We start from the raw sequence: 21215 nt of genomic DNA, 5'->3' as shown, positions 1-21215 counted from the left end.
TGCGAAGGTGCTGGCAAACCGCATGCTACCCATCATGCCCATGCTGGTGCATGCGGACCAAAGCGGGTTCATTCCCCAAAGGTCCACGGCCCTAAATTTGCGCAGATTGTTTGGCATAATGGCACAAATTGACCCGAAAAGGCAAGCAGTCGCGGTGTCCCTTGACGCTGAGAAAGAGTTTGACTCCGTTTCCTGGGAGTACCTCTTTCTGGTGCTTGAGGCTTTGGGGGTGGGCCCCTATTTCATCAAATATGTCAAACTGCTATACACCAACCCAGGTGCAAGAGTGTGCACGAACAGAACTATATCTGAGCTGTTTGAACTAGGCAGGGGTACCAGGCAGGGATGCCCCTTCTCCCCTATCCTTTTTGCCTCAACAATAGAACCCATGGCGGCAGCGGTTGGCTTGAGGCATAGAAACAGGGGCATAACGCTGAAAGGAGCCATCCAAATAATATCACTATATGCGGACGATACATTGCTGTATGTCCGCGAACCAGATAAAAATATTGGTCCTATCATGTAGGACATCAACAAATGTGCAGAGTATTGTGGATACATGGTGAACAACGCCAAGTCAGAAATGTTCCTGCTCACCCCCTCCACAAAATGCCCTGCTCTAATGTGCGGCCTCAAGTGGTCGGAATGCCATATCAGATACCCGAGAGTACTGGTCTCTAGCAACAGACAGACTCTGTATACTGATAATCACGATCAGGCCCTGCAAACACTTAATACCAAACTACAGGTCTGGAGGCACCTCCCAGTCTCATTACACGGCAGAATTGCCATCCTTAAAATGATTGTACTCCCTAAACTACTGTATTTATTTGTAAACATCCCTATATGGCCGGGAAGGGAATTTTTCTCCAAGCTCCGATCCATGGCAATATCATTTGTGTGGAACGGAAAGGTGGCTAGGATCAACTGGGAAAAAAAATGACAACCACCATATGAGACTGGGGGGATAGCGGCGCCAGACTTTGAGCTTTACTTCATGGTGGCGCAAGCACAGTTCGCAAAATATTGGTATGACAAAACAGATAACTCACCACACACGTGGATAGAAGAATATACCACTGTACCCACAGATGTTAGATCAGTCATCTTTGATACAAGACACAAGGATTCATGTGACTTTGACCCTGTGAGCTGCACCGTGAAAGCCTGGGGAGCTGTATATATAAAATTGAAAATAGAGATCCCATATAACCCCAAGATCCCTTTATGGAAATACTCGAACATTCCCCCCACATTTGATACCGGTATACAGGAGGCCTGGGACCCGGCTACAGAGATGAAGGTGGGAGACTTGAATATAGACGGGAAGTTTGCAACCCTTGCGGTATTTACGAAAGGAATGGGAGGAGGTCCACTCCGAACATTACAATATTATCGAATGAGATCGGCATATCAAGCACATTGGCCATCCTTCCCTGACGAACCCCCCTCCGACCCATGCATACAACTGATTACAACACAGGGTGGTCTGGGAATATTCAAATTGGATAGGACAATACAGGCCCATACTTCCACGACCAACCAAATGAAAGAGAAATGGGAAGCGGATATGGAAATGCCAATACCTGATAAGTGGGCAAGATACTGTGCGCTTATAAAAAGGGTGTCCCTCAATGCGGGATTGCGCCCAATACAGTTTAAAATCCTTAATAGATTGCACTACACCCCAGCCAAAATTGCTAAATTCACACCTGATGATTCGGGTAACTGCCCCAAATGTGGGTCTCCGCAAGCGGGATCCTATCATATGTACTGGACATGCCTAGTCGTGGCACGGTTCTGGGAGAGGGTCGCAGTTATGTTGATGGATGTCACACAGATTCCCCCGCACTTGACCCTCCAAAAATATCTGTTTGGAGATATTGGAAAATGCTCCGAAAAGATTAGAAGACTGTTTAATGTGTCGTGTGTCATTGCCAAGAAATGTATATTACAAGAATGGAAAAGTCCGAACTGCCCAACCATGGACACTTTCCTGCGTGCACGGACGTATATTAAGGAATGCGAGGAACAGTACCTGCTGACGCAGCCAACCACAAGTCAACCACAGGACATCTGGGGCCCCTTCAGGGCGTATCTATGCGACATGCTCTCGGACATTGAAACAGCTGAATGAAATGTGCACTGTTATATATTTTTTGTATATATTGCTGTACTATAAGACCATATGTTGTGTTGACTGGGTGTTGCTGTAACTGCTGAGACCATCAATAAAAAAATGTTTTAAAAAAAAAATAACTGCTCACTTAGATCTTCAATCCTGAAGGTCACCTATTTAAAAAGGTAATCAATCACATTACAATACTATTCTAAAATGGCCACTGTAAATTGACATTTTACTACGAATAGAGGCACGCCGACACCGCACACCATTATTCCAACCCTAATTAAGCTCCATCGATAGTAATCTCAGCTGTTGCCCTGGGTGCAAATCACCGGCCCGAGAACATTTTTACTAGAGATACAGGGTCTCGCTCATCTGATACCATGTTTTATTGAACTTACATTAGACTATCGATTACAGAATATTTCTCAGCCTGCGATGTGGTATACTCAGTTTTGTGAATATTTTTGATTCTGCTCAACTTCTCTACACTCCCTCAAACATGACACGTTCATCCAGACTTTGGACCATACTGGCCAGGCGCATCTTGTTACAGCAACGTAGAGGGGCATAGCATTTCCAAACCGGAGGGGCGTTAGACCTGCAAAGGGGGAGTAACTGCACTAACACTTCAGTGAGGGAGAGCCCCGCAAATGGAATGGAACGAAGTCGGATTTAACAGTACACAGAAGCCACTCCAAGTAAGAACTGCCAATCCAACAAACAAATTAAATATAGGATATGATGAAATCTCAACATAAGACGTTTGGTGTATTTCTCTTGCAAGCATTACTCAGCGTTACTGGGCATTCCAAACTGGACAACTAATTGTATCATCAAACACTTTAAAACCTCGAAGATTATTTCTTTAATATTGTGATTACCTTTGCTGTAGTTGACATTGCTCCAGCCATCTTCACTTGGGATCCCATTACTTTGGTTTGTGTTGACATGGACGTGACCTTCGAACTTACGGCATATGTGCGTGTCTTTTGTTTTCGAAGCTGTACGAGCTGTTTTGCCAATACCTTGCAAGCATCTTTGTTTCCAGTTTTTGCCATTTTCTTAATTTCAAGTTCCTGTTTAGAGGGGAGGAAATGAGAAGGAATAATTATAATTATTCTCTTATAATGCGTATAATACCAGTTTCTAAGCACAAGCCCTAGATTCGAACCTGTGTTGCTATGCGTGATCATGCTGACCAAAGACAAACACGTTGCCCCGGTGAATACATTAAATGAAATCAGTCGAGCAATAAAACAAATACTGTTAAGACAATAACCAAACACGTTTAACATTTTTATTTAGAGAAAATAAACACATTGTAACGGATGGTGTTTAAATGTCAAGATAATGTATCCAGTTTTTTATTCAAATTCTAAAAAATTGTAATGTTAAAAACGGCATTCTTCTCCTTTGAAGATATTAAAAACAAGGCCTGTATACTGCGCCACTGTTGATCTCTGAAGGAAAGATATGGAATTGGACCCTTCCTCTATTCCTGCATTGTTTAACAACCATTTGGTTTTGATTTCACAGCAGCCTCATTCATGCATTTGGCTCGGTACACTATCACGTGGTGGCAGCCTTTTGCACAATGGTGGTAGGTGCAAGCTGCAGGAACACTAGGCAGGAAAGCAAGAGACATTAGTCATGTTAGTGCTGTCACGGTCCAGCTAAACTGTGTAGTAGGAATAATGGAACACATAAATGTTACTTTCTTCTCCCCGACAAAATGTTCTATTACACAGACAAAATGTTCTATTACACATAAAGCAAATCAACACACTTAAACGTCCGATCATCCTGAAATGCGATTCTGTGGGAATGCTGCTTATTAGCAAATGTATGGTAGTGGTCGCAAAAAAGGCTGTTATTTTTAAAGGGTCATCAGATGGATCTCACAATGAGGATTCTTTGAAAAAAACAATAGGAAACAAATATATGATCTATTCCTACAAGTAGGTTGTTGCACAACACATTAGAATAATAATAATAATAAGAATAATCCGTCTTACAAGAATGCAAACTCCAATCTGTTTCACATAGAAGGATTCCTATGAGATAAAGGTCATTTAATTACCTCTCCCATGCATGAGCACACCATCATTAATATTTAACTGCTAAAAACATTTTGTAGTGACAAAATATCAGGGGAAAACATGACAAACTAGGTCAACAGTTCGACATTATTACAGTGCATAGAATAATAACTTTATTCCACCTTTTTTTACCTCTTTTATAGTTCCAATTATAGACTCAATATTGGTTTCACATAGCAATGGATTGACAGCAAACACAAGTCCAGCGATGCTTTGAGGCTTCTTGTCAAATTCTCGGTTGTGGGTTACTTGGCACTGACCCAAATAAAAGCTTCCATGTAGGCTTGCTACTATTTGCGAAGGTATAGTCATTAGAAATGAAGGACACAAGGTGTTGTAGGTCGTTGACAAGTCAAATAAAATCAGAAGTGCAGAGGATACCTCGTCCATGATGCACTATAATGTGCCATCTGAAGGAGGTCACACTTCCTCTCTTGGGTATAAGACACTAGGGTGCCGATTTACAAAGCGTTTTCCAATGGGACTTTCCCATTCAAAAATGCTTTGTAAATCAGTCCCTTGGTTTATTTTCCCTAGTATCTAGAATTCACTCAAGTATTTGCGTTAATGTACTATGGCCAAGGCTTACGATATTTTTTATATAAAAAAGGCATGTTAGATGTAGGGTGACAGCTTTGTTTATCCCTTTGTTGGACTCATTTTTGTATTCAATCGGACTATCTAGGCCTACTTTAAAAATGATACGGTGCAAAATGAGCACAAGTGCATACAACGAAGCATTAAAGGAATGGTGCAGACAGAAATATTATTGTCCCTATGGTTCGGCCATGTGTTTTTAACCATACGTTGATCGATCGTACAAACATTTCCTATGCACCTTACCAGAGTTTTCTTTTTTTGAACACAAGCGAAATCAGGCAGCAGGGCGCGGCCACCTTGTGATAATCTTATCACTTGCCACATCGCCCTGGGCACTAAACCATATCCCCCGAGCCTGACAATACTAGACGCGTACCGCCCATTTCACAACGCCAAAGCATGTCTCGTGTCAACATTCTCTGCGCTTCAGGTAATGACATGTCGCCATGGAAATGGCAGGAAGCCTCTTTCCTCAATAAGTATAAACAGACCGTTTCACAACACACAACAGCAGATTTTCCATTCCATTCCTCTCACTGTATTTCTTTGAGTATTCTGTGACTCGTTTCTGTGCTCTGGTCAGCTACCTTCATTGCTTGTAGCCTGTTTGAACAGATACCAGTACCATCGCTATAAAATATTTTCGTTTGTTTACCACGCAATGGCAACAATAATGCCCTACCAGTACGAGCCTGAGTATTCCGAGGAGGAATTACTGGAAAGAGAAATATGCGGAAACGATGGGGCTTGGGACGACAGTTCGGAGGACGATTCAACAGATGAAGAGCCTGGGCCTAGTCGCATGGACGGTGTTTCCACCTGGTGTACCTGCAATCGGTGCGCGCTAATGTCAACCGAGAAGGAGAACTGCTGCTGCCGAGAAAACTCTGGATGCTTGTCCTACATATCGCAAGGCGAGCCACGGCCGCAATGTGTTACCGAGCTGCCAGACTTCAGGGCAGCCTGCCTCACACGGTCCGTGTTGAGGATTTGGATGGTGCTTATGCATGAACTTCGTGCAACTGTTCGCCCTCGTAATCCAAGAAACGAGTAAGTATACTCTGGTTGTGATGTCAGTTAGGCCACTACTATTTCATGGTCGTCTCCTATATTCTCGTAACTTCAATATATCATTTTCATATCAATTTAGTCTTGCAATTCTCTAGTAACAGTCGTATAAAAGTCATAAAAGTCGTTCAATATTGTGCAGTGTCTCGTTAGCATTTGTCCTGGCAAAAATGACATTGGATACAAGAATTGTCATTGACAATTAAGGTTTAATACACTTATCTTGGTCATTTAAAAACAGTTTGTACCTTTCTATTTCACAGGTGATACCGGCTGGTGGCCTATCGTTCTTTTACATGGTGGCTTCATGGGAGGATTGGACACCGCGTTCGACGAGTAATACCCGCCTGTGTCGTTGGTGCCATTAGAGAAACTTTCCCCAGTGACAGAGGTCAGTACAGGGGATTTTCCCTCGCTGTGCTGCAACCTGACCTTTACAATGTGTAGTAGTTTTGTGCCATCAAAATAAGAAACAAAATAAAACACAACATATTTATTATCAATGGTGGTTTCAGTTTTTAAGAGAATCAAGTGTGTCTCCATTCTGCAGTGTTCCAGTGTCTTGTCTGCACGCCCCAGGCCCATCCATCCCCCTCCACTATCAAAAGGCAGTTCGCACCAGTGGATGTGCGCTGCCAAGGGGTGCTGTCAGGGGCGCGAGCGGCCAAGGTGCCAAAGACCATGTACACTTCAAAACTATCTTTCGCGCAGAGGTCACAGTTCACATGGCCTCCTCAGACCCTGTGTCTCCAGGCAGGCTCCCCTTAAAGCAGGCTGCGCCCCTGCAATCCACCTAATGCCACGATATATACACGTCATTCATTCACAAACACACCCCTTTTTGTAATTCTTTATAAACCACTTGATATTTATCAAGAGAACATCTTTGAGCACTGCAAGTCAACTCGTGAACGTGCTACCCGAGAACCCCTGTGACCAATGCTAATCTGCTCGCCGTCGTGCTATCTGTGAACTTCTGTGACCTCTGCGAGTTAACTCGTCACTGTGCTACCTGTGAACATCTCCCTGTTCTCCTGCCACTAACTACTCTGCTTGCTGAATCTAACTGTTTGTTGGTCAAGGTAAGGGCATGTATCCTAATCATAGAAACTATCTATTTCAAAGTAACATACTCAGTAGTGCTATGTTCATTGGTCTCATTGCTATTGACTTGAGTTTCATTTGTTATGTTATCGATATATCAATTTTCATCAGTGTCAATTGGCATCAAATTGCATCCTTCGCGGACCGTGTCTATAATATAAGCATGTTTCCTTTTCATGCACGATAGTATATTCAAGGGACGAGTAATATGTTCTGATTTTCATCACATCAATTAATTGTTTGTGAAAGTTATCCTATAAAACAGTCACCCACGCTGCACTGGTTTTGCTGTGGTGACCAAAACAAAGCTTGCATTGAAGTATATATGGTCCAATTCCTTCTTTCTCACATTTTTATGCAAAGTAAATTTTGAATAATGTTAATTTTCGGTTGCCCTTCGAAGACCCATGACAAATCTGAAGGCACTACAATGAATGTATTCCCTAAGACTGTAGATCGAATTAGAGAATGGGTCAGATATTGCGGATATGCACCGGCAGAGATTGAAAGTAGAGTCAAAAAAGTCTTGGAGGACAAGAGGGGTGATCGATACCGCATCGCCAACCTGCACTTTATCCCGAATATGTACGACACATCCTTGTACACAAAGAAGAATCAACTGAAAATGACTCGAAAATTGCTCCCAAAACGCTATTCCTACTTTATTCATTCACATGCTGCCACAGGTGAGTCACGCTTCCGGATTTAGCTTTAGGCCTTGCGGTAGTGTGCAGGTAACCAAATGGATTGATTGGTATTTTAGGTGTAAATGTCAGTTATAATACTTTCGATATTTTTATTATTGTATAGCTTTTTAAATAAATGACCACTTTGCTAAACATCAGTCCTTGTTTTTAGAACCCTCATAGAAAATTGATTTATGGGCACAGATAACTATGCTATATTATGCATTTACATAAGCATAACTCTCTCGTATTCAGTCTCCTTACATGCCAATTTTTAATATTAGCATTTATAAATCAAATAATACTTTCCCTTTACAACTCCATGACTATTCATCGAATATGAAGCAACTAGATTCAACATCCATGTCTTGCCTGGAGTCATCAACCACTTCAAGCGTGTATCAGGTAATCTTACTTAGCTATTCTGTTCCAGACTTGTTTTATGCATGGAATTTGATATAATGTAATCATATTTACATATTGTGTAATTCTTTTACAGAATGTTTCATTCGTGGTTTGCTATTGATATGTACCTCTGTCTTTCCAAAGTGTGCGTTCAATTTCCAAGATTTTCATCCTTATTAATGCAAGTACTGTGTTTCAGGGAGATGCTGAAGCGGCCACTACAATTACAACATCCCCTGTAGTTGATCTGGAGCCCTGGAGCCAGAGGTATGGGTACTGACAGTTCCATCGAATGAGATAATTTGATCATATTTACATATCGTGTAATTGTTTTTCACAATGTTTCATTCGCGGTTTGCTATTGATATGTACCTCTGTCGTCCCAAAGTGTGTGTTCAGTTTCCAATATTTTAATCCATACTAATGCAAGTACTGCGTTTCAGGGAGTTGCTGGAGCGTCCTCTACAATTACATCATCCCTTGTAGTCGATCCGGAGCCAGAGGTATGCGTACTGACAGTACCCTCTAATGAAAGAAAGTCGGTCTAATTTTATGTGTAATGCAAATGACTTATTTTAAATGGATACTCTTTTCTAGTGATGTATACAAGATCCGTATAACGGGAGGCACGCAGATCCGAGTCGGTGCACCAGCTTGCTGATGGTGATGTTAGAGTAAAGCAGGTTTCAAAGAAAAGAAAGAAAAATAAGGTTATTTATATACTGTTTCTATTTTTAGGAATTGGTGCTGAGGCTTTCACTATATGCTTTTTTTTTAATGTAAATTGTACGATACTGTATGTTGGATTTACATTGAACATCCTTTTTCCCCCCCCCCCATCTGTCCTGTAGTTGCCCGATGGAGTACGGACTATGCAGACAGAGACAGCGATGTGTCTGCAATGAGAGATGCTGCTTGCCAAACTGTTTCCACCATGGAGGAACTATTAATTGAGGCGCGGCGTGTTCAGACTCGAGATGCCTTTGTCCAATGGCCAGAAAATGAATTTAATGTGACCGGCAAATCCAGCAAAGTGTTTTTGGACCATTGCTACAATGCGACTGCTCCGCCAGATGAAGATGAAACTGAATGCATAGAAGATAGTTTTACATTAGTCGCAGAGCACTTGACACAATCGACACCCGCCAAAAAAATGCCACCCAAAAAGCAGTCCACATTGATGTTTTCTCCTATCCACGGTCAAGTAACAGATGTTGAAATGACAGAGACTGAAGCATCAACACAATTAATTGGCCAACGAACTAGACAAAGTTCTCAACTATAGTATGTCCAGTTTGCCTGATATGTCCACAACTGTTCAGTCCGAAACAACAGTGATGCAGATTGACAGTCTAATAAAGGAGGCCAACTATATAGTATTCGACAGCAGCTTGATGGCGATTATAAAGATGCTGAAATGTGTGCATTCAGTGGGAGGGGCAGTATGTGGGAAGCCATTGGTGAATGTGACTACTCTAACACAAGGCAGTAACCTCGAAACCGCATTCCGGAATGTATTTTATCATGGGAATCTAAAAATCCATATTTCAATCAGGAGAACATTTCCTCCTGGGAGATATGGAAAAAAGAATGTCCAGATTGTCCAGCTCTGTTACATGTGCAAAAATATGACCAAACTAGGAAATTAAGTGGTGTATTCTATAGGAGTTGTCACCATAAGATGGAACCCAAAACTGTTCCCCTAAAGCAAGCAGATGACGAAAACTGAACTGTCCGGCTTCTTTCCAGTGCGAGGCAGATGGCTCATTGTAGGAAAAATCAAAAGAAAAACCAAAAGACAAATGCAGATGGTCTCAAGTTTAAGTGAGTCACCAGAAAATAGCAGCATTTGATTTCCGCCTCTCACTCGCTCCCATGACGGGGTGTGCTTTTGTAATACCAATAATTCCAGGATCCATTAAAAAATAGAAGCCACAAATTGCATGGAGTTTCACACATACACCAGGAACTTTCATATGAACGGAACCCAAAGAGAAGGTTAAACAGTAGGTCAGTCCAGAAAGCACATTCTACGAATTATGAAACTGCATATCAGAATTGTAAAAATGGCTGTGGGTTAGAAATAGGTAGCTGGTGCTACAAATACATTTCTTTTAGGAAATGACAAAAGGCAAATGATATCTATGAATATTGAGAATTAAATGGATGTATGTGTTCACCTGTAATGCTAGAAGTCAAAAACATTGGCATCACCTTTGAATTTTATTGGCGTTTAAACATGTTGAACACAAACAACTAGAGCCATTGAAATATTGTTTGATGGATTTAAACATGTTGAAAATGAACGAATAACGCCATTGAAATATTGTTTGACAGGAATGGTTTTACATTTTGCAATACAATAGAAGTAGATAAGACTTTCATGCACACATCAACAGAGGCATTGAGTTTCAGGTCTCCTTTTTGAACTAATGAAAAGTCAAAACTTAATTTCCGCCTTGTATATAGATTTCAATGGGGGTGGCTTCTGTTCCCAGGAGATGGGGTCTGGGCCTCTTGGGAGATTAAATATTTATGGCTTGCGTCAAGAGCGCCCCTTTGGCTCACAAGGAACAAAAGGGAGGATCTGGACTAAGGCCCTCCCATAGCAGCCTAGTTTGAGAATGAATAGTACAAAAAACACATTCATTGACATTACCTTACATTCTAAAATCATGGTGTGCCATATGATGATCATCAGGTCTGCTTTAGGGTGCCGAGACACAACCACATCTTCTTGGACTTAGCAAATCACCTTTGACATCAATTAAGGAAATTATGCTGACCAGATACAGTCCAGTGGATATTCAAAAAATGGGGGCCCTGGCCAATTATTGTATGAGAAAAAGCCAGAACATACATTCACTATTTAGAACCACATAATACTTTGCAAATGCATGTTAAAGCATAGAACCCCTATTTAGCTTATACATTCACAACCGTACCAGTTAATAACCAGCCAAAAAGTGTGTTGCTAATCTGGTAATCACCTCTAATTTGTATACATTGATCAGGAATTAGAAATATAAAATTCATAGCTTTGTGTGAAAGAATATGCTAAATATTCATGCCACATGTCTAAAGGTTTCACTGAGGCGGCAGGTTGCTACTATGAATTATGGAATAAAAATGATTTAGCATTTAAACTATTAAGAGCAGATAGGGCCCCACCTTTTTTCTGGTCACAAAAACGGGAATTATAATCATCTAATTAATATTGGGGCTGTATATTCAACAGGAGTGCTCAACTACGAGGCTGGCCAATCAAATAGTTTGATATAATCATGACAGAAGAACGGGAATAGTTACACTTGGAAAGTGGGAGCACACAGGGGATATAGTCCCGACTCAGGAACAATCTGCAGAGAGGAACACCACATGTTCCAATTAGATGCATGGATTAATGAGGGATCAATTTAAGGGCTGCAGATGGGAATGTTTCTGCTCTAAAGGAAGGAGTCCTGTCCACGAGGGAACCAGAGGTAGTCCAAAGTTAATGAAAGTAGATAAGGTGAGGAAAACTGACTGAAACTTCCCTCGGAACAGTTGAGGGTCTATACCGGCCCCATACCTTTAAAGACTAGTCCAAAGTGAGAATGATCTTCCACAAAATAAAATGGTATCTGCTCTCTAGCCACCATTATTTCCCCACTGTTAAATCCCAGAAACAGGGGTTGTTTGGGAAGGTGGTACCAAAATACAATGGGGCTCATTATGAGGTTGTGGTCCAGTAACAACGGTACCGGTAAGCTTGCTGGTACCATTGATACTGGACCGGCAACTATGAGTTCTGCTCGCGGGTGCTTTTTTCACCTGCCAGGTCTGACCTGGCAGGCGGACCGGATCCCGCGAGCAGACCATGTTAGATGCACCGGCACCATTCCGGAATGGTGCCGGTGCATCCGGCCTCCCCATTGCCATTGAGTACAATGGGACTCAAATAGGAATGGGGACTAATATTTTCCGGCGCCCGGGAATGTGCAATTACCGGGTCCGCCGGGGCTGTAATGCCCCAGCAATTGGCCATTCCCGGGCGCTGGAAAATAAAATGACTCTGGTGGCAGACGTGCCAGATTTACCGACACGGCTACCTCCGGAGTCATAATGAGGCCCAATGATTAAATGGGGAATGTACAGTGCATTCTCACTACGTTTAAAAATCAAGTGAGACATTTCAATTCAGCCCAAAATACATCTTGTGCTGTGTGCGCAGCGGTAGAGATAGCATTTTATGTAGTCTGCATGTCATTCTTCTAAGTTAAACTCATTAAATTATACCCAAAGTGTTTACACAGAAATGGTTAGCATTAAGCTGTGAAATGAAGACGTCTGTACCAAAGCCTAATGAAGATCTGTTTGATAGTGTGTGCTCTTTAAAGGCCATTGCTATTTAATAAGGATTTGGAAAAGATATCAAGGTCGTTACTCTCATAGAAAATTATTGCAAATGTAAATTCAGTGCAGTTGTGTTAAAGGTGCTAATTCAGAGCCAGACAGAGGGACCCACCTACCAACTGCGAAAGTAAATAATGTGGACAGTGAGGGCAGCTACACAGGAAATAACTCAGGTATTCTAAGCCACAGCCGCACAATGGGCTCACCGGGGACGGTAGGGGTTAATAATGCCTTGGGTGTACACACAGCCCAAGATACTGTCCTATGATTATCTCAAGAGGGGGAAGGGACATAAATAGCACCATAAACACATGTAGTGGGAAATCCCTCTGGGTGGGCTGGACCAGGGAAACCTTGATGTGAAACATGCGACCAACATGACTGGGATCTGCAAAGGGGGTGGGGTTTAAGCTATTCATGCCAAAAGATAACAAATAGCACTGGGTGATGTAATTACATGGCGGTCAGCCAAACTAGCCACCCTACATGGTAGCTGGGAGGGTGGCTCTCTCAGTGTGCCCCGCACATGACCGCCGATGCCCATCGGCAGGCAGCTATGGGAATGGAATGCTAAACGTGGTGGCGTTCCTGGGAGAACCAAACAGACGGTATATTAATGAGCTCTCGCGAGGTGGCCAGCCTCCAAAATATCCATCACAGAGTTCACAAAGGTCATCATCCAGCAGGTATCATGTGAATGTCCCCTTTCCTACCAGCTGCAGGCGGTCTTATTTCCTGTTCTGAATGGTGCCGACTAATGGCAGTGTATTAAAGCTCTGGGGGTCAGCACAAATGTTACTTCAGTAATAACAAGTTGTTCCGAGGTGGGTGTGAATAAATGTGGTAACACATACAGAGGCATTGTAATGGGAAAATGTTAAACTGTTTGCTTCAATGACGCTTCACTAATTAACGTAAGCTTAGAGGGGGTGATGTCTACGAACCAACAGAATCCTTGGGATACATGGAAAGAGTTTAACCATAAACTTGTTTAAAGCTCAGCAGTTAAAGCAGGCTTGCTTTCATCCAATCCCATGTGGCCTTTTCCCCATAAAAGAGCGGATCTCTCCCACACCTTCTTAGATTCACTTTTGGACCATCCAGGATACAGAAAGTTCATTTAGACTTCTTTTGGGAAAGTTCAACTTTCTAAAGTCCTCAGTCATTAAGGTGAAGAAGAAATGATACAAGAGATGCAATGTCCGCTCCCTACCCATTCCGAGGACACATTTGGGGTTTACTCTTGCTAAAAACTTGGACAATCCACTCTCCTTGAAACCTCCCTAGGCTGGGAGATCAGCACCTGAAAGGGTCCACCCTGCCCTCGAGCTTGTGCAGTGAATATCACAGCAGCCAGAGGGCCAGACAAGCCAGGATCTCTGCTTGCACCACATCGAATGGATATAAATTCTGCACCTTGTAAAATAAATAAACAGTGTTCACTGCATTTGAACCAGAAGGATCCACCAGTTCAGCTTTTGGCGCTCAAACTTTTAACTGCTAGATGCTGCACCTTCAAACCAGCTTGCTGCTGCATCGTACCAGGTAGAGCACATCACGTGTTCAGCTCAAGCAAACTGCTTGCTACAGTGCACAAACTCGAACCGCCACTGCTCTAACATTGCATCTGAATCTCAGGGTCATATCTTCGAACTTGTCCTTCAAATGATTCTTGTTAGCCATCCAAACTGCATTGCTCGACAACCGCATTCAAACATTGAGCTCCCACTTTGAACCGACTGAATGCCAGCCCGCCACCGGAACCAGCAAGACTCGCCTCACTTTGGACTTTGGAGTCTGGTTCAACATCATCGAAAACAACTAAACTTGGGATAAGGTTCTGTTGGAAGGCTCCAGCCGCTATGGGCCATTTGTTGCTAATTTAGAGACTTGTTAAGAACTCGTGGACCTTTCTTTCTACAAGACGTAGCCTTTTTTCATTCCTTGGTGGATTTCTATCCTGTTTTCCTCCCTGCAAGTACCCATAGTGCTGCATTATTATGGGTGGGTTTTTGATAGTTACGTTGTGATTAATTTGAATCTGCCCTGCAGAAGAACAAAGATGAGTAGTGGCTAAAATGCCCCCTCACACTGCTACAAACCAAGAGCCAACACAATCATAGCAGCTAAAACGTGCACAGTTAAGATATGAACATCCTTTGTCTTTTGTGGGCAGTTATTGGTCAAGATTACCTTTTTCCAGGTTCTTTGCCAGTTCAACAAAGCTCAGCTTTGAGAAATGGTGCAAGCTCATCAAGCTCAGTTCGGATACGGTGGATCATGTGTGTCCAAGTGGCAAGCAGGCGTTGAGTAGGTTAAAATGCGGTAGCTCTGTGAAGCATGAAGATGGCCTTTGGTGATGCAGGTTTAGGAACTCACCAGGATCCCTTTGAGGTCGGTCTGGGTTGAGTCAGGTTGTAACCATCAGGAAGGGTTGATGAGTGACCGTCCAGCAGTTCGAGTTGGCTGGCTGGTAGCGGTTGGTGAAATGATGCTCCTGTTGCACAGATGTGCAGTCAGTCGAGGGTGAGTCGGGTCAAGGTGTAACACCTGGTTAGAGTTGGCAAATGACTCTCCAGTGGTGTCAGGTGCCGGTGTCGAGTCATCAATTTGAGCCTAGAATGTGATGCACTCAGCAAAGGCACAATGGAGCATCGAGTGGGCTCAAGTTGCAGGCCTTTATTTGAAAGTTTGAAGGAGTGCCACAAAGCAGCATGAGTGGAATCCCTCTGTGTCAAATGTAGCTCAAAGTCATTTAAGGCAGCAGAATGGGGAGCCTTACAGCATCGGGAGGGTCATATTAGCTGAGACCCACTTCAGGGGCGTGAGGAGAGGAGTCCATTCAGGGTCTGTTCTCTCAGCAGCAGGAGCTTCTGGTGCAGAGTGGCAGGTCCTGGTCCACAGCAAGTGTCACCCCCAATGTGCCCTGGGATTAGGTAGGAGATGGCGCTTTCCTCAGACTTGGACTGCTCCTTCCCAGTGGTTGAGGGCTTTGGAAAGTACAATTCTCCCAAAAGATGTCCAGGGAATCGTTCTAAGGTGTTGTCCCAGAGTGAAACGAAGTGGTGGGAGACCAAAAGCAAAGAGGTGATTGAAAAAAAGCTAGCCTGCCTTAGTGGTCCAATCCCTGGCCTTGAAAGAAGTGGACTTTGCCTTTCTGACTCCACACCCAAAGTGTTTTGATCTAGAGGAAGTGGGACAGGAAGGCGATAGAGAGGCAGAGAGAGAGAGAAACAAAATGGTGGAAGTCTTCTTCCACTGAACAGAGCCCTACTGACTACTCTAGCCGTGCCCCCTTGCTTTCTGATTAGTGTCAAAGGCCATTAGAAATGCAGCACCCTGGTGTGAAGCTACTCCCATTGAATGGGTGTGCTCCTTCGATGCCTGGGCACAAGACAGCTGCCTGGTGAGCAACTGTCTCTGGTGGAGGGCATTACCTACCTTCACAAAGATCAAAGAGGAATGGCCATTCAGGGTCCTGTCCTGTGATTTGGTGGACCCAGCAGTCTAGCCAGAATACACATCACCTTCCACAGAGGACCGAACTCACAGGAACTGACGTGTGATATTAAATTGGATGTGGCTGTAATGATCAAAGGTAGTAGGCATAGATTTTTTTTTTCTTTCTTTTAGAGTTTACCCTGCCACCATCATGGGCTATTTATGATCATCATAGTTTTGGTACAAGGGTGCTCATCTTAAATTAAGCCCCTACACTGCAGAGGCTTTGCTGTCACTTCTGCTGTCAAATGGGCTGTGACTTCTGAACCTGCTCTGTTCCACTGGTAGAACAGGCACTGTGAATCAGGATACTGGTGCAGCAGGACCCAGATACACACAATGCTTTTGGCATCTGATCAGCAAATTTTGCTTTCAGGGGTGGAATTACCTGCATCATTTTATTAATGTAATGAAAATCAAAAAATCCAGGGCTTCTACACCCATGCCAAATGGCAGTCCATCGCACAATTGTTTATTCTAATTAAAGTGCATATTTTTTATAGAACCTTGGCTGGAATGTCTTTTCTTTTGGGACTGCTGTACTATTGCTGTTTGGGTTGCTACTGGATCACATTCACCCCTTTCTAAGAGTATAGCCTTGCCCTGCCCATCTTACCAAAAAAGGCAAAGGAGTGGTATCTCTTAACAGTGTCTGTGTTACCTTTATGATTGGGATCACTGTTGGTTTGTAGAGGTGTGAGGGAGGAGTAGGTGGTTTAGCCACTACTCACCCTTTTACTCCTAAAGGACAGAAGTAATTTGGTATAAGCCGATAGTAAGATCAGAAGTTACACATATTGGCTGCTTGGTATACGAGACATAGAAAGCAGGTTAATAAGTGTGAAGTGGCTGACCATAAAATATGTCAGATAGACATGGGCTGGGTGGGGAATAAGATTCAGGTGTGACCTTTAGCTATGATTCGGAGAACATCCCCCAATTACCCAGTTCGTGGCAGTGTCTGTGCTACATCTTAGTTCAAATCTATATTGGTATTCACGAAGCAGACGATGTTGGTTAATACAATTGAGGAATTGGTTGGTAACTGTTTTCTTGATCATTTTACCAATTAATTGAATAATGATCGACTGGTAGCAAAGTTGCCTGGGAATACAGGAGGAGCGGGCAGATTAAATCTATTTTAGCGTCCTTGGGAAATTACCCTGATCGAGTGAAGCACTGACTTTAGAGGAACTGGCCTGCCGCCTGCTCCAAAGGCAATACCGGCTCTCTGTCCACACCAAGAAGAGATTCCTCATCCAATCCTGCGTCTCTGCGGCATCCAACAAGTCGCCGAAATTCTTTAAAATCTGCAAGGAGCTAGCCAATCCTGCTGCAGTCTGCCTCTCCTGTCCCCTACCAGGTCCTCGGCACGGCCCTGGCCGCTCATTTCAGCTCTAAAACCCAGGACATCCTGTCCTCCCTCTCTTCCTCTCCTCCTCGCTCTACTCCGGCTCTTCCTCTGGCCCTTCTGTAGCCACCCCTTCTCCCTCCTTCTCTGCCCTTCACCGGTTCTCCCCAAGCAGGGTTTCTAGACATCGATCTATGAAAGTCTCGTCAAAACAGGTTCTCCCCTGTTCCTCTAAAACCATCAAGGACCACATGGACACCCTGGCTCCTGCGTTGGCCGATTTATACAACCACTCCTTCACCACCGGAGTCTTCCCTCCCCCCCCCCTGAAGCGCATCCTTGTGCACCTTCTTCTTAAGAAACCCTCAGCCGACCCTTCCTGCCCTGCTAACTACCGCCCAATCTCCAACACTCCTTTCCTGGGCAAACTCCTTGAAAAGCTGGCCATCTCCCAGCTCAATCTTCACATTGTATCGGTCAGTTGTCTCCATGACCATCAGTCTGGCTTCAGAGCTGCCAGAAGCACGGAAACTGCTCTCCTGAACATCTGTGAAGACCTGCTCTCAAACCTGGACTCCAATACACCCTGTGTCCTAATCTTACCTGACCTCTCTTCTGCCTTTGACACGGTCAACCATGCCATCCTGCTCAACCGTCTCCGTGATAACCTGGGTATTAACGATCAGACCCTGGCTTGGCTGACCTCCTTCCTCTCTGATCGACCCCCCCAGCTCCAACTTGGGTCCTTCCTCTCCTCTATCTCCATCTGTGGTGTTCCCCAGGGGTCCAACCTCTCCATCTGGCTGTTCAACCAATACCTGGCACTTCTTGCCAACCGCACCGCCGCTCTCTGCCCTAACTTTCAGTAATATGCAGACGACACTCAGGCTCCCTTCTGCCACCTCTTTCCTTCTCTCATTTCTGACTGCCTGTCTGCTATCCAGGAGTAGTGTGCAGCCAATGATCTCTGCCTTAATGCCAGTAAGACTCAGATTCTCCTCATCGGCACACCCGCTCCCTCCTTTCCTATCGCTCTCTGGCCAGCCTCTCTTGGCCCTCTTCCTACTCCCACCTGTGAGGCTAAAAACCCTGGGGACATCTTCGAAGCCACACTCTCCTCATCTCCTCACATCTCCGACATCTCCACCTCACATCTCCGACATCTCCAAGAAGTCTCACGACCAGCTGCACCTCTTCAGAGGTATTCTTCCTTTCCACTCATTCCCCCAGAAGCTCACCACCTCCAGAGCTCTGGTTCTCTCTAGGCTGTACTACTCTTCTGCAACAGCCTCTTTCTAAATATGCCTGCTTCTACTCTCTGCCCTCTGCAACTCATCCATCAACAGGACTGCAAGACTTGTCCTTGGTCTCAAGCCCAGGGATCGTATCTCCCCAGGACTGAAATCTCTGCACTGGCTCCCAGTGGCTGCGAGGATAAAGTTCAAAACCCTCTGAATTGTCCACAAGGCCTTCTGGGGCCTGGGGCCTCAATACCTTCAACTATCTCTTCCTAAATATCTTCCTTCTCGAGCTCTTCGCTCATCGGCCAACTCCCTCAGTGTCCGTCGCTTCTCCAAGCAACGAGTTGTGATAGATCTCTTTCTGCAGCTGGGGCCTCCTTCTGGAACAGCCTCCCTGAAACTTAAGGAGAACCATCTCTGGAAGCATCTCAAGACCATCCTCTTTGGTCCTGCTTTCTCTCCTCTGCTGAACTCCTGACTAAAATTGCATTGGTCACCTGGCTATCTTCTGATCTCGGGCCCAAGTCCCCTCCCCCACCAGCTGCACAGCTACACTGCCTCCCAGGCAACCCCTGCACTTGGGGGCTGTTTCTGTATCCCAGTCCCCACCAGCTCCTAAACACTTGATGTCTGCACTCACCACTGCACTTGCCACATGCTGGCCGCACTTTTTACCTATTGTATTTATTCTATTTATTTTCTACTTTCGATCCTATGTGCTGCACTGTCCCCTTCGCCCCCGCACTTTCCCTTTTCCCCTCCCCTGCCCTGCCCTGCCATCTCAATGTCACATGGCCTAGTAAGCAGGGGTGTTGCTAGGTCTAGAAAAGACCCGGGGCTATGCTAATGTCAAAACTGTCAGGATTGGGGGCTAGCTAGCCTTTTGGTTGTAGCTCCTGAGATTCTATCCAGGGCTACAACCAAAAGAGCGGAGCTACAGCCCCCATACACCCCCCTAGCAACACATCTGCTAGTAAGATCGTTGTCTGTCTACCCTCAGTTCCCCCTCCCTTGCCTTGAAACACTTGTGTATAGGCATGTTATAAATACCATATAATATCAAACAACATATCATAACTAGATTGGATACAAGAGTTTTGTCCTTGGAAGGTACGTTTTAGTGATTAGAAAGCATCAGCGAGCTCCTTGTGGGTGAGGGGCGTGAAGGTTGTCCTGGGTTAGTTTTCCTGAGGCGTCATCATGAATAGGGGGGCCACCAATTTTGTTGTATCTATGCGCTGTCTTGTATGTATCCATCCTGGTGATAAAGTTAATTGTGTTACATTTTCTTGTGGACACAGGGATTACAGTATCGGACAATGGGTTGCAGCAGTGTTGCACTGCCACAAAGAGGGCTTTATTCTGGTTAGATCCAGCTGCAATAGTCATGAAGTAATACATAGGTTTACCGTCAGTGTGAGTGCCCTCCGAGTACCTTTAAGGTAAGGCGGTCCAGAGCATCTTTTAAATAAAGACAGAAACCTCACATATAGCATGCTAGGCACCAAAGCAGCGTCTCAAAAAAGCTATAAGTATTTACTACAAACTATCAAGGTATAGTTTTGCAAAGAAAATGACCAGCCTACGAGGAATTAAACACGTTCCGTTTTTACTGTGTACATGTGCAGACACTCATGCCTGGTTGACAGCTATGTGATTTATTTGGGTAAACTATGAAACGACAAATATAAATCATAATAATGAAGTGCCCCAGTAGTGCCTCTTCATCTTCCCATGGTGTCACAAAAAATGTCAGGTACCTTTGACTGCTTGTGACTGTTCCATGTGTTGAAGATGATAACAAGTGGGACCTTGAAGGATAGAACTCGTCAAAGGATTTGATGTTTTCTACCCTAAACCCATAACGTGTTTGCATGTTTTTTCTTAATTCTTTGTTCGACAAACTCAAAATAAATAGCCTGGGACATCTGTTTAAAGAGTGTCATTTGAGACGGTTTAAAAGTAGATTAGATTGTATTGCTGGGAATGTGTGCTTATGTGCAAAACAACCTACTATTTTCTTGCTACTTTGCATTTCGATGGGTTATTGCTTTCTTAGTAAGCAATAAAACACAGCGGGCGGTTATGTCTTTTTACAGCGACATAGAAAATACATACCACGTAGACATTCATGCAATCGTGTTCTTCTGTCGTCGGGATTATTGAAACGCTATTAAAAACACAAAATTTAGCGTGGTAAAAGCCTTTTTACGCATAGGTTAGCACTTCTTACTGAATTCGTGGATAATAAGCTGTACATTTTCTTTGCAGGTTTATCGTGTACATTAATACTCTTGAAATTAATTTAACTGTAAACAATGACATACTGTTTGAACTGCTGACGAAATCCGAAATTAACTGTTCAGCTAGACCATATACATACTGTTACCAGCGAGTGGTAAGAGTACACTCTTCGTATATTAACATGGATCTAGCAGGGTTTTTGTGAGATGGCGGCGATGTTTACCCCAGTACCACCAAAAGAGTAAGTCAAAAAGAGGCACGCAATTCATTACCTCTACCAGTGCATTATATTTGCATTGTGGCAAATGCTCTGACCAACGGTTCAGATCTCAGGGTATCATGGCCTCAAGAGCCAGATATTTAATCTTCAAAAAGTAAAAGCAGCTTAATATG

The 21215-nt window shown here is 43.9% G+C and overlaps 1 protein-coding gene across 2 annotated transcripts in view; it reads right to left on the bottom strand.

Moving 5' to 3' along the window:
• CHMP2B (charged multivesicular body protein 2B) overlaps positions 1–21215 on the bottom strand; it is a 120857-nt gene that overhangs the window by 23765 nt on the left and 75877 nt on the right. For both annotated transcript variants that reach the window (XM_069636454.1, XM_069636453.1), the window contains exon 3: positions 3010–3204. In XM_069636454.1, the coding sequence (XP_069492555.1) occupies positions 3010–3204 (195 nt within the window). The remainder of the gene's footprint in view (positions 1–3009; positions 3205–21215) is intronic.

This window comes from Ambystoma mexicanum, chromosome 7p (genome assembly GCF_040938575.1).
Source record: "Ambystoma mexicanum isolate Mex_15411 chromosome 7p, UKY_AmexF1_1, whole genome shotgun sequence".
Taxonomy (NCBI): domain Eukaryota; kingdom Metazoa; phylum Chordata; class Amphibia; order Caudata; family Ambystomatidae; genus Ambystoma; species Ambystoma mexicanum.
This window is presented reverse-complemented; position numbering and strand designations above follow the sequence as displayed.